The sequence below is a fragment of the Orbicella franksi genome, chromosome 2, assembly GCF_964199315.1.
Source record: "Orbicella franksi chromosome 2, jaOrbFran1.1, whole genome shotgun sequence".
NCBI lineage: Eukaryota > Metazoa > Cnidaria > Anthozoa > Scleractinia > Merulinidae > Orbicella > Orbicella franksi.
In genome coordinates, this window is record NC_138146.1 from 4,082,220 (window position 1) to 4,097,011 (window position 14,792).

The following is a 14,792-nucleotide window of genomic DNA, read 5'->3' on the forward strand; positions in this document are numbered from 1 at the left end:
CTCAGCCTGACAACATTTACATGAATGGTTTTATTCCATTTAGCCGTCAAGTTAGTGATTGCGAAAACGGACACACAATGATTTCTTTACAATTGTATTGTATCTCCCAAAGTAAAACAAGATATATCGTGCAAACTTGTTGTAAAAAGCAGAGGGAAAAAAGAGTTAATTACCGGCCTAAGGTCAGTTCTGCAGCAATAATAATAATAATAACAATAACAATAACAATAACAATAATGATAGTAAAAACAATAATAAAAATAATAATAAAAATATTAGATGTAAATAACACTGAAATTATAAAATATTCTAAAGTGCTTTACAATGTAAGATTAGATTACAGTAAAAATATAAGCAAAATGTGTTTAAGAATAATACAATTTAAAAAACATATTATATGGCTGTGTTTCACAGAGACTGGGAACTACAGAATTCACGAATTTGATTGGCTGAAATCGATATTGAAAGCAGTCTAGATCTTCCCATCTAGACCAGTTACATTTTGTGGTGAAAAAGTTGCAAACTAAAATGCAAAAATATTGACTATTTTTTTCTAACAATATTTATTTATGGAAGTGCCAAAAAGCCTGATGAGAAAAACTTTGGCAGAATTAAGTTTGGCTCATCGCTGTTCGCAAGCAAAATGTCAGCTAGAACACACCAGTTACATTAAACAAATTAAATTTTTCTTGTTTGCCATATAGCAAACATCTTATTAACCAAGCTTAGTCGGTCTGTATAGGAGAATCTTGACCTCGGTTGTGTGTACAGACCTCACTGCATTCGGTCTGTACTCACAACCTCAGTCAAGATTCTCCTAAACAGACCTGCTTGGTTAATAAGAGCCAATTATAAGACTATGGCATGTCATATATATACTAATTTGAAAATTGAGATTGAGTAGCCAATCAGAATGCAACAAATGGACTATGTACTGGTTCATCCTTGGACAGCATTTTTAAATGGACCTCCCAGTCGGCTAATGCATAAATATATGCATTACAGCCGAGGAGTCAGAGTTGAGCACAGTTAATTTTTGTTTCTCTCCATGATTCCAAGCTTCATGACCCAGTTTGCAACTAACGCAAAGAATACAAAGGCCTGGCCATTATGTTCTTCACCCTCTGTGTCCATTCTCGCCCCAGAGGAGGCAATCCTCTTCGTCAGCACCAAGAATCGTGGTAACTGACGACTGACCTAACCTGATTTTCTGAGCCTGTGCAGTGTTAGTTTCGTATTCCCATCCAATCAGATTTGTCAGATTTGACAGGAAGTATGTGAATCGCGAACTGCCGGTGTCAGACCTGCCTGAAGAGCTGACCAATAGGAGCGTGGCCTTTAAGGACAAGAATGCTATAAACACTCTGATCGTCAATTGCCAAGGAACCAGAAAGACTAATACTTCCTGCAACTTTTACTTAAAATTTTAACTGTATTTTATACTACTTCTGGCGGTTTACACTGAGTACAAGAGGCTACGCATATAAAGCAAGGACTAAAACAGTAAAAAGTCACTATGCTTTTGCACAAGACAAAACTACTGGTAAAAAAATGCACTTCTAAAGGGCAGGCTCTTTGTGATCATATAACACAAACAATTGTTATCTTTTTAGAAACCTCCAAAAAACATTAAAGTTTTAAGAGAAGACCTCTAAGAAAGAAATGTTTATGATCAAGTAACCATCAAACTAAACCTTCAAACTAAACCGAGATATCTCATGATATAAAAAAATGGAGCAATTTATAACCTTTCTGACAATATAATTCTATCTTATTATTTAAAACTACATACATCTATAAACACTGTGGTTTCTGCTTTAATGTGTTACTGATGCATTTACCTAAAAAATTATGCTCAGGTTATTAAAGTGGGTTCAGATAAATATGCCAGACATTGATAAATGCAGCTTTTGTAACGGCGACCACACCCTACAACATTCTCGCTGCATGCATACTTGGTGCTTAGCAACCAGTACCACAATGATACCGGAGTCAGCCTAAAGTGTCAGTTGCCCGCTAGAAAGCTAGGGGTCTGCCTTTTCTCTTAAGGTATGACAAGCGTTTACCTTCACGACTCTGCAAACACAAAATGGCACTATGGACAAGAAGAGGGTTTGGCATCTCTAATCCTGTACTGCATTGACGAGTTCGAGAGAAAAGCAGACTGCAGGAAGTCTAGCACCCTCAGGTGGACAAGAAAAGGTTTAGGCTGAGTGCGGAAGCTAAGGCGATGGACATGTCAGGCTATGTTGATTAATAAATTATAGTTCATAACTACATTTTACACCATAAGTATGATGTCTGAGATGTATTCTAGCACGTCTTTCACTAGTGATACAAATAAGTATGCCCCACAAACACAACGTTTTCTGGTTTTCCAGAATTAGGTACTTGGATACTGTCACTTAAAACAGTACTTCTCCGCCAAGTCTTTTCTTTCCACCAGGTTGTGCTTTAAAGCATCAGATAAGGACTTGTAATTAGCCCCAGAACCTTGCTTCTGTTTCCAATGTTTCAACATCTGAAACCCCTTTTCATGGAGTGGTTCAAAATCTTTAGCTATGCCTTCAAGTTTTGATTCATCGATGTTTAATCGACGACCAAGATTCCTCCACTTGTCGCCGATACTCTGGCCCAGTCCTTCTAATACTTCATCCCTAGGCACAGTTTCCTTGAGCACAACTGGAAAAAGAGTTTGTCAGTACAAACAATTTTAGAAAACTCAGCTTGAATTTCCACTACTGAAAATAGCATTTCATGGGCCTTGAACAGGGTTTTCAATATAGTTAAATGAAATTCAACATAGTTAACGACTAGGAGCTAGTCTGGTCAGTAGCGTTTTTATAGGCAGTTGTTAGTGTCTTGGCCGTCTGTGAGCATTTGGTTAGTGTTTGGTGCGTTCTGTAACGTTTGATGTAGTTCAATGAAATTTTACATAGTTTATGACCAGGAGCGAGTCTGGTCAGTAGCGTTTTTGTAGGTGTTTGTTAATGCCTCGGCCATCTGTTAGCGTTTGTTTAGCATTTGGTGTGTTCTGTAACGTTTGCAACAGTCATATGGTCGTGAGAGCCCTGGGGCTGACATTGTCCAGCGGTATTTTTCGTTAATACGTGTTGTTGTCCCATGTGCTCGCAGTGTGTTCATCGCTCTGTTAGTGTGGCATTGTGGATTGAATTATAGTTTAGTGGTTCTCGGCGTTCCCTCCCTATCCCCTCCCCCCCCCCCCCTCTTTTCAGCATTTTATTTATTTTTTTTTTTTCCACCAATGCCATCTGGCTTGAGTGTGACGGGTGCCTGTAGGGGGCTTGGCGCGGGGGGCTCGTGGCTTGGCTGCGGGTTGGACAGGCCGGTCGGGCGTTCTAGCGCCTTGGGGATGTGACTGGGGTTGCAGCCCCCGGGCTTCGTAGGCACCTTCCCTCCACTAGCGACTTGGGCGTTAATTCACAATTGAAGTAGCAGGAGAGTAGTGTTAAGTAGCAGGAGAATGAATCTGGAAGAGTTAAGCTCTTTCTGGGAACAAGTGAAGCTCCCGTTCCCCTCTAGGGGGGTCTGGGGGCATGCAGGAAATTTTGAATTTTTAAACCCTCTGAGATGCCATTTCCTGTTGTCTGACAGCAAATTTTATTCCTCTAGCTATCAGAACATTGTTTTACAATGTTTCCAAAATGTTTGGTTATTTGAATTAGCAAACAAATGAAGTTAAATCAAGAGCTCTAACCCTGTTACTTTATTAAAATTATGTTTAGCCATTTCATAGGTTGTAAGATCTTACCAAATATAATAATTTGTGATCAAAGTGTGGAAATAGCCAAGTCCTCAAGAGAGAAACACACCAGCTGCCAATCCTGGATGACTGAATGCCAGGCCTGGCGCGAACGAAGATATTCTTGACTGTTGACCTGACTGCAGGTTACTGGCATTGCGTCCTTGATCATTAATCAAGTCTACTCACTACCTTTGCAACCCCTTTCAGCAGGTATAGAGAGAGAAGACTTCCATTTGGTTTGTCAGCATTCACCCAAATGTTTCAGAAGTGAGTTAGCCAACCTACAGAGAGCTTCACCTTAGAGAACCTACACCTAGCTGACACCCCTTCCAGAGCATACCTGTCGACCACCACCCACCCTACTGGAGCTGAATTTGAACACATCAACACAACAGCATTTCTCCCTGAGCCCACTTCGAGACTTCAAGAGATCCAACAGGCTACTGAGAGTGATGAAGCGTTGCGAATCCTCAAGAACGTCATTCTGCACGGATGCCCAGAACACTGCGATCAAAGGCCATCACACATAACAACACCTAAGCGACAGCTTATGGCGTGACATGAAGCAAAAGCTGCATGCACCACACCCGGTGCTCAATCCTGTCTACGACAAGCACAGGAAACCATCTTTTGGCCCGGTATGAAAGCTGAAGTGAAGGAGATAATCGCGTCCTGTGAAAACTGCCGAAAGTATGAAACCAACATCAACCAGAAGGAGTCTCGAGCTAAACAAGAAAGAATTTATGGTAACTGTGGACTATAGCAACTTTTGGGAGGATGACTGCCTGACAAGTACTACCTCAGTAGCCATAATCCTGAAACTCAAAAACCTTTTTGCACGGTGTGGTTGCGCTGACTGCCAGATCAGTCACAATGGCCCGCAGTTCACCTCATCAGAGTTCACCAAGTTCGCTAAAGAATGGGACTTCGAACACAGAACCAACAACCCAGGCAACAGTAAAGCAAACGGGAAAGTGGAATCAGCAGTGAAAACAGCAAAGAACCTTATCCGGAAAGCCCTGGATTCCAGAATGGACCCTTACATTGCTATTCTCAACATTCCAACACGGCGAACCAAGGAATGGAGTCAAGCCCTGTTAAAACACGTAGGGGCCAAACCACCCCCCAAATGTTTCGTCAGTTCTTGGGTATTTCACATTATTTCGCATTACTTGAAAAGTATTGACTCTTTCTACACCAAACTTGGCAGATGAGCAGGAGACCTATCGCCAATTATATTTATGTGAAAAATGTCAGTAAATGTCAAAGTTGTGACATCACAGTGATGACATCATATTTTTTGCCACTTTTGAGGTTTTTAATACGCATATTTTTTACAATGTGTTCGAATGAGCACATCAAGGGGAGTTGAAACCTGAAAAAATTTTGTCCATATCACAAAAATTAAATGAAATATGGCATTTTTAAATATGAAAAATAACTCTGGAAAATATGGGGTCCCCCCTTGAGAAAAATCCCCAAATTGGAGCCGTAATTTTGTTCCAGCAAATGCATCTATGTTGCACATGTGATGTGCCAGATGACTAAATCAAAAATAAAGAAGAAAATCGGAATAAAAAATTATCCCTCTAGTGTTATTGCATTAAAATTAGTTTTGTTACGTCATAACCTGTGACGTCACCCGTTTTTTTACTGTTAACACCATCCTAACAAAGCCGAAAATCAAATTTCTAAAACCATACGATTTTTGACATCATCAAGCTTTCTACTTTTCTAGATTATTAGCCTTCCTAGAATAAAAATGAAAAAAATAAACCAGAGTGACTGACTTAAGAAGGACAGTATGGTTAAGCAAATTCTGGGGCGGACAACAAAGAAATATTTAACTTACCATATCTCGAAAAATCATCATAGCAAAAAACGGTTTCCGGCATTTTACTCCTCAAGTCAAGGCCTTTCCAATGACATAATCTTTTTATCAGATTTTACAAAAAATTATAGCACGTTTTGGTGACGTCATCAATTATGATGTCATAATCTGACATTTTGTCACAACTTCCAAATTAAAATAAACTGGAGAACAAAGAAAGCTCATCTGCCAACTTCGTTCAGAAATATATAAACCAAGCAAATATAGCCTTCATGAAACATTAGGGGGGTGGTTTGGCCCCTACGTGAAAAGCTTAATAAACAGGAGAACATGAACACTCCTTCCCACGACGAAAGCCCTCCCACCACAAACAGACGGAGAAATAACCAAATACTACAACTAACACACTCATGACTTGCCCACCCTTGCAGAAGGAGATGTCGTACAAATGAAACTAAGGTGTGGAAGAAAGGCATAGTCACATCACGGCTAGACGAGACATCCTATGTAGGGGAAACGCCTGACAGAGAGACATACAGAAGGAACCGCTAGCACCTAAGGAAAACCAAAGAGAGTCCTGCATGACGTCCCAACGATACCAGATATAACACCTGTTATGTATGGTAGCCTAGGTAGTCTCAGTACTAGGGTGCACGCTAGCCTTGTTATCATGTATATATATAAGGTAGAATGACTTTCAAAATAAACAGTTGGTTTGTTCCTGTGGTACGTTGCTGTCCACTTGTTGAAACATGGTGTCAGAAGTGATCCTATGGACCCAATAAGAATGCCTACAACGGAAGGATCAGCGGAAGAAGGACAGCCGAGTGGCAGCAGAGAAGATAGAATAATTCAGCTAAAACTGGCAGCGCCACTTGATTTTGAAGCTATAGACTTGGCTGACAGTTGGAAGAGATGGAGGCAAGAAGTAGAGTTGTACATGGATTTAGCAATGCGTGGCAAAGAGGATTCAACGAAGGTGAAGCTGTTTTTGTATTTAGTTGGGAGTCAGGGACAAGAAATTTACAGTACGATGACATTCAAAGTACCCCAACACAAACGAAATTTGAAGCAGGTCATGGATGCATTCAGAGAGCACTGTAACCTGAAGACAAACGAAACTGTTGAGAGGTAAAAGTAATACTCAGTGTCCATGCTGCAAGTGATCATGAATATGTGAGGAAGCTGTTTGCTACAATAAGCCTTGCAAATTTGATGGTGAAGTTTCAGCTGGATAATGGAGCAACTTGTAACCTGCTACCTGCAAAGTACCTTGAGGATAGGAACGAACTAACCCTGACCAGGAAATGCCTCACAATGTGCAATGATACAATGATATAGCCTTTGGGTACATGCACGATGGAGGTACTCAACCCCAAAAACTCCAAGTCTTACCATGTGGAGTTTGTAGTTGTCGACAGTGACAGGGCCCGGTACCGATCCTGGGAAACCAAACCATGCAGCATATGAACCTGATTAGAGTGCAACAACACAATGTGATGTCAGTTCACCGCTGAACAACTCTTAAAGGATTAAGCTAGCCCAATGTCTTCGAGGGCACTGGAAAGTTGGAGGGTCAGTACAAGCTTGAAGTCGAAGATCTTGCTACGCCAGTGGTTCATGCGCCAAGGAGAGTTCCTGTAGTGCTCAAGGGTAAACTGAAGGAAGAACTGGAGCGTCTTCAGAGCCTTGGTATCATAGAACATGTCACTGAACCTACCCCATGGGTTTCAAGTCTTGTACGTAACTGTACAAAAACCTAACAGACAAATTTGAGTATGCATTGACGCCAAAGACCTGAATCGAGTGTCAAGGAGAAGCCACAAGCCAACCCCGACCATAGACCAGGTCCTTCCAGAGCTTTCAAGGGCAAAAGTGTTCTCAACCGTAGATGCTAAGAATGGATTCTGGTATGTTGAACTTGACAATGACAGCTCATGTCTTACAACTTCCAATTCACCCTTTTGATGATTTTGTTGGCGTTGTCTTCCCTTCGGGCTTTGCACTGCTCCAGAGGAGTTTCAGTGGAGACTGAACCACGCCCTAGGGGGCTTAAAGGGCGTCTGCACCATTCACGATGACATCCTGGCTTTTGGTGAAGGCTCCACAGAAGATGAAGCACCAGTAGATCACAATCGAAATCTGCGCTCGCTAATGCAGAGGTGCCATGAGCAGAATATCAAGCTGAACAAGGTCAAAGTGAAACTGCGGTGTGAAGAAGTTCCTTTCTTGGGTCATCTGATCTCGAACGATGGTCTTACAGCAGATCCAGCAAAGATCAAGGTTGTCTTGGAGACGCCAACCCCAACAGATATGGCCAGTGTACAAAGGTTCATTGGATTCAAAAATTACCTGAGCAAGTTTCTACCACTGATGTAATGAGCCCCACTGGAAACTCACACTCCCTGACATAGAATGGTCCTGGACCAACCTTCATGACAGTGCAGTCCAACAAGTGAAACAGCTGGTTACCAATGCTCCAGTTCTCAAATATCTTGATACGACAAAGGGCGTCACTCTGCAGTGCGACACGTCAGACAAGGGGCTTGGAGCAGTCCTACTGCAAGACGGCAACCCGATTGCGCATGCAAGCCACATGCTGAGGGATCCCAAAACTCGCTATGCGCAGATTGAGAAAGAGCTCCTTGAAGTTGTTTATGGACTGGAGAAATTCCACATCTTCAAGTAACTGTGGAATCGGATCAGAAACCATTAGAAGTGATCGTTCAGAAACCACTCCACCTAGCACCAATGAGGCTCCAGCGCACGCTCCTAAGAGTTCAAGCTTACTTGATCAACCTTGGCCATAGGAAGGGGTCCACCATGTACCTGGCTGACGCACTGAGCCAGGCATATCTTCCCTACGACGGTAGTCAATTGCTTCAGACGTCGAGAGCATCAACATGATGCAGGATGCGTGCCTAAAACCATCTACTCTCCAGGAAATCAAACAGCACACAGCAAAGGACGACAGCCTTCAAGAGCTAATCAAGGTTATCAAGGTAGGCTGGCCCAAGACAAAGGAGGAACTTTCTCATCTCGTATTACTGTACTTTGGAATATGTGACGAACTGAGTGTTGAGATGATGTGGTTGTCAGGGGAGAGAGATTAGTTAGTGGTATCCATGTTATGTATCGTAGCCTAGGTAGCCTCAGTACTAGGCTGCATGCTAGCCTCGTTATCATGCATATATAAGGTAGAATGACTTTCAAAATAAATGGTAATCCGTCTCCCCGTGTCCACTACATATATGGTGCAGGACGACTATAACAGTAGTCACAGCTTGAGAGTGCTTTATTCAGCTGAACATTCAAGTGGAATGCAATACAAGCCTATGCTAGCGCTGATTGAATATAGATTGACATATTGTTGAGTTGAAAGAAAATTCTATAATTCCAGTAGTTTTCTAGGATTTTACAGTACCTTGCGAACCCAGTACGAGTCATCTTCAACAATTCACATACGAATCATTATTTAATCTAAATGAAAACCATCGCATGTATCATCCAAAAAAAAAAAACAATTGCATTCCCATACAGCTGCTTTGTGATAGAATCTAATCTTTTAATGCCCTCATTCTCTTATATTGAATGGCCTTGGTCTCTATCTGCCAGTACTCTTCGAATTTGGCCCACAGAAGGGAAAGTGGATTTAACTTTAAAACTGTACAGCATAAAGAAGTCATACAAATACCACTCACCTTCACCTTTTTTCTCTGGTCTTGCTACCTTGGCTGGTGGTGTCTTGGTACCTGTTTCATGAGAAACTACTAGAGTCAGTACAACACATGAACAAACATCACCATTACTAGATGCACTAACTTTTGAAATATAGGATCAGTAGAACAGTGGAAATGTTTTAGCACTTACATGATCAAAGTGTCTTCCTCTGTTACCAGGACTCAGTTGCATTGTATCGATCTAACTCTTGTTGAGTTCAGTTTTGCATGATATGGCAAATATAGCATTCATAAGAGTTTTGTATGTGTAGCAATCAATCACAGTCACCTCCGCTCATTTGTTTCCTCACTGTAGCTTGAGTGGTACCCTTCTTGCTAACAGTCGTCCAACCTGTAGCTGGAACAAAAGAACTACAATATTACCAGACATGATAACTAATGAAGAACATCAGCAGCACAGTGAAATTCTACTTTGGGTAGGTGAGCACAGAAACCATCATCATCATCATAAACTTTATTTCTATTGGGATTTTTTAAAATAGCACTGTTGTGCTAGTATCTCCGAAAACACTTAATAATTAACTAGAAAAACTAAGTATTTTAAATGGATTTATATAAAAACTAATTTACCGTGATCGTCTATTGTTCTTAAATTGTTTGAGTTTGTGTTTAAACATAGAAAGGGTATCAGCCTTCTGAGTTGTGTCCGGTAATTTGTTCGATGCATTAGAGGTGAGATAGCGGAAAGAGTGAGGACCAAATGTTGTTGTCCTAACAGCAGGTGGCTTCAGTTTGGCATAACCTCTTAAAATATAGGAACCGGCCTCACGTACCTGTAGATAAGTTCATAAAATCGACGGTGCAGCCATCAGAGTAGAATGCCCAGAAACCAAAATTATTTGTAATTAAGGTGTCTCGATACAGTTTTTTGGACCATACCAAGTGTTTTCCTTTCATCAGATGGCTATGAAAATTACACCAGTTGTTGGAAATAGATATTGAAGTTTTGCAAAATGTATTTTTCTTAAGGCATTTGATGTTTCCATATAAACAATAAACAAAATGAATGAAAATCGATAAAAGATAAATTTTGCACGAACCAGAGCAATGTGATATAAAAGACCTTAATCACCAATGTCTTAAACTATGGAGCACGACAAGTGGAATAATTATGCAAGATTAAAGAAATTCTGAGCATTTTTGATTTCATGTAAATCAAAAAGTCATTTCAAAATTCATTCTTTTTTGTATAAATAGTACATGGAGTCAGAGGGACACTCACAGTGTGCAAGCCTGCAAGTAACAGTCGGTCATCGGACAATTGTCCGGTAAATTTGGGGTTTTGACGGGTAAAAGCTTAGTCTAGTCGGACACTCTGACTGGCCCGGCATTTCTGCTAAATGAAAAATATTTTAACTAGAAATTTGTGACTTATTTTGTTATACTGCCACACAATACTACGCAAAAATGTTTTGTTATCAGTTTTGTTTTTATTCCATTTCTGAGAAATAATTCTATCACGCACAATGTGTCGTCTCAAATGTCATGTTGATTATTCAAGTTACATGTTAATCTATGCATTTTGCCATGTGTCGTGAAAGATCGTGAAGCCCCATTTAGTCCGAATTATGTTCATCTGAAAAACTACAAAAATCTGAGTTCTTATGTCGTTCCTCATAGTTTAATATCTGCAAGTGTTGTGGAATTAATTTTTAGTCGCAATTTGACCCGATTGAAATATTATGCAAATTGATACACAGCCCAAATTCTCATGTTTCATTTATCGGAATGCAATCGCTTTCAAAAACTTTAAAATCTCTAAAACGTAACCAAATGTTTTTCTAATCTGTATGATCAAAAATCAGTTTTATAGCTCTTTATAAGTTTTTATACTTCTGTGGTTCAATATACTTTGAATTAGTTTCTGTATCACAGACATGTTTTTGTGAAAAGGGTGAATGTACAAATTAGTCACGCTTTATGGTCACGACCACTTCCAATTCGAATTTCATCTACTTATGTAAATTTTTTATTCAATTGACCCCGAAACTTTTCAGGGGAAACTTGCCTTCAGAAAAAGTCGAAGAATTCATTTCAGCCAATTTTTAAGTCTCTGAATGTTATTGTCAGTTTTTATACTGACGAGCTGTCTAAGCGGGATATTTCCCCGTGGTTTTCTGGGAAACTTGATATGCGGGAAACTACGGAATACACATGTGAGCAAGTGAGGGAAGGCAAACTAGGGGTACAATTGTTTGTAAATTTGTCGATTTTCAACTGTAAAATAATACCCGACTTAATGTAAAGGTTCCCTTTCTGTTGCGAGTATCAAGTTTACACTCAATTGATTTTACTTTTAAGCCATTTGCAACCAACATTTTTGCGAAGGGTCTACACTGAAATACCAAACTGTCTCAAATGTCTCTTATTTTTAATTTCTAACGACAAAAAAATTGTCAGACCAGACTGGCTTTTTGTCAGGTCAAAACTTGTCTTTGGCCTGACAAATGACCTGCTTATAGACAAAAATTATTTGTAGGCTTGCAGTGTGCGAACAGAGAAACACCTTGTGTCAGTAAAGAACATCAATCATAACGAACAGAGAACAGAGAACAGTGAAACACCTTGTGTCAGTACAGAACATGAATAATAACATCACAATTTCTAAACCCAGTAACTCATAATGGAAAACATCAAATTCTACTACGGTTGAACATTCTAGAACTTTAATTATCAAAGTGTTTTCTCCTGTTACCAGCAATGATGCATTGTACAGTCAAACCACCGGTTGCCACCACCTCTCATAAGCAACCACCTCTCCTCAGCGACCAGTTTTCCAAAATACCAAAACTTTCTAAGTCAAATCACTATATTTAGAACCTCTTGTAAACAGCCACCTCTTGTAAGTGACCGCATAAGCAACAACTTAATGACAGATAATAGAGTGGAAATTGGATAAGGTGTCGCATTCCTGTACTACCCAAGAATACAGGTCGCATTCCTGGGTAGTACAAGTGACAGAATTTTTCTCAATGGGGTCAGAGGTAGCGAGTTTTTTTCTCAAAATTGACTTTTTACATGAAATATAAAACATTTAAAAAATGGCATGTCTCTGCAGTTAACATATGCTAATGAAGCAAAATTTTGACCCAGTATGGTCTAACACTGGGTCTAAGCTTTCACAAGCAACCACCTCCCTAAGCAACCACCTACAGGAAGGCTTGACATTTAGGGGCGTCGCTTATCAGAGGTTCCACTGTATCTAGCTCCTGTTGAGCACAGTTTTGCACGACATGGCAAAAAATACCCTGTAAGAGTTTTGTATGTGTGTAGCAATCAATCACAGTCACCTCCACTCATTAGTTTCCTCACTGTAGCTTGAGTGTTTCCCTTCTTGCTAACAGTCGTCCGAGCTGTAGCTGGATCAACAAAATAACTACAATTACGAGACATAATAACTTAAGATCAAGAGCATCAGTAGCACAGTGGACTTCTACTTTGGTAGAAGAGCACAGAAACTGTCACCAGTTTTGCACCATAAAATCATGGCAAAAATACCCTCCAAGACTTTTGTATGTGTAAGCAATCAATAAGTCACCTCCGTTCTTCTGTTTGCTCACTGTAGCTTGAGTGATTCCCCTCTTGCTAACAGTTGTCCTAGCTGTAGCTGGAACAAAAGAACTACAATTATTACCAGGCATGATAACTAATGAAGAGCAATCAGTAGCACAGTGAAATTCTACTTTGGGTAGGTGAGCACAGAAACCATACAAAGCATTTTCCTTTCATCGGATCACTATGAAAATTACACCAGTTGTTGGAAATAGATTGAAGTTTTGTAAAAAATACGTTTTTTTTTAACAGCATTTGATGTTTCCATGGAAACAATAAACAACAGAAACGATTCTTTCCCTTGTCCTTCTTGCTAACAGCTGCAGTAAGTAAAGAACTAAAATTACCAGACATGATAACTTGTAATGGAAAGCACAAGGAAATTTATCACAATTTTGATGACTGTTGGTAGTGTTAGACCTCTAGTCACTGTATTGAGTTTGAACAGTGCAAAAATTACAGCAGAGAGCACTGAACATATTGTACACATACAGCAATGTTCTCAATAAAAAACAAAATAAATTACAATAATGTCTATTGTAATTTATTAGAGACAAAGTTACATCAGCTTTAGCTGGTTTTCATGCAGGTCCTCTATGCTGGTCAAATTTGAAGGTGGTAGTTTTCAAAGAGAGTGGGAAACCAGAGTACCCGGAGAAAAACCCTCAGAGCAAGATAAGAACCAACAACTCAACCCACATATGGCACTGGTCCGGAATCAAACCCAGGCCACACTGGTATGAGGCGAGTGCTCCCACCACTGCACCATCCCTTCTCCCCTGAAAAAGACGTAATCAGTCATAGTCACCTTTCATTGTTTTAGCTTGTGTGGATATTTTTGTTTGTGTCTTTGTCCTTTTACCTCCAGATACACGTACTTTGGGAGGACCTGCATGTCGCATAAATCACACACTCATGAAGAATGCATACATTACTATCATCATCATTAGTATATAACACACTCTTGGCATTTCAAACAATCTGATTGGTTCACTGTCTAACTAATAAACAATTATTCCATGAATGCACTTTGGATATGAGATAATAAATAGCAGCTCCCACAAGCTGGGTGTATAGTGCCAAGTTTGCTATAACCATTCAGATCCAACAATCACTGCAGGTTTAGTAGGATATTGTTTTACTACAAATGCCCCCAAAATATAGAAAACTATTAATGCGTGATCCTTACTTGACACTACTACAGTGGCTTGATTCTTACATGTACTCATTTACCTCGCCGTGCACTTCACAGCTTGGTAAATGTTGTGCCACTATTCACGTCAATTTCAAAGAATAATTGTTAATTATATGCAGCTCTTTAACAATTAGATTAGGAGTTCGAGATTTCTATGAGGTGACAGTGGATGAGGCTGATTTAAGGCCTAATCAACTATCACTGCATAGAATTCAAGAGCAAATAATCTAATTGCTTTAGTAGAATTCTAACTGAACTAAATGTAACCTATGGTTTCCAATTAATTTTCCACATATTATTTAACCTTCACACTTTAAAATAAAGTCGCACAGACTGAATTGTCATTAGAAATTTGCAGTTGATTACACATGCACATTCGTTTTATCACTAAATTCAAGTTTTTAAAGTCAAAACACTGTTTATGACCTTCTTTTAGTCTTCTCAGGAATTTAATTATCCATTTGCATCTTTCCTCCAAAATTTCACTCCTTATGGTCTTCACTCTTTTAAGTATTTTGCTTCCAAAATTTGGAACTCTCTACCTGAGAACTTTAGAATGGAACCTACTTTAACTGGTTTTAAACACCTCGTAAAAACTGTCTCGTTTCAGGTATAATAGCTGATTACTACACTAATTATTCATTTTATATACATAAGGTAGCCAAAATTAATTATTGTTAGTAGTTAGTACTTTTTGTTTTTATATTT

General features: G+C 39.6%; 1 protein-coding gene across 3 annotated transcripts in view; it reads right to left on the bottom strand.

The window, feature by feature from the left end:
- Positions 1-13: 13 nt before the first annotated feature.
- The window catches only part of LOC145477824 (uncharacterized), a 16,868-nt gene continuing 2,089 nt past the window's right edge, over positions 14-14,792 (bottom strand). Inside the window, exons 3-8 of one of the 3 annotated variants that reach the window (XM_081455668.1) lie at positions 13,698-13,778; positions 12,876-12,944; positions 12,628-12,696; positions 9,606-9,674; positions 9,299-9,349; positions 14-2,682 (exon numbers count right to left, since the gene is read on the bottom strand). In XM_081455668.1, coding sequence (XP_081311794.1) covers positions 2,402-2,682; positions 9,299-9,349; positions 9,606-9,674; positions 12,628-12,696; positions 12,876-12,944; positions 13,698-13,778 — 620 coding nt within the window. In that variant the 3' untranslated portion in view covers positions 14-2,401. The remainder of the gene's footprint in view (positions 2,683-9,298; positions 9,350-9,605; positions 9,675-12,627; positions 12,697-12,875; positions 12,945-13,697; positions 13,779-14,792) is intronic. The other 2 variants (XM_081455669.1, XM_081455670.1) reach the window with 2 other exon arrangements.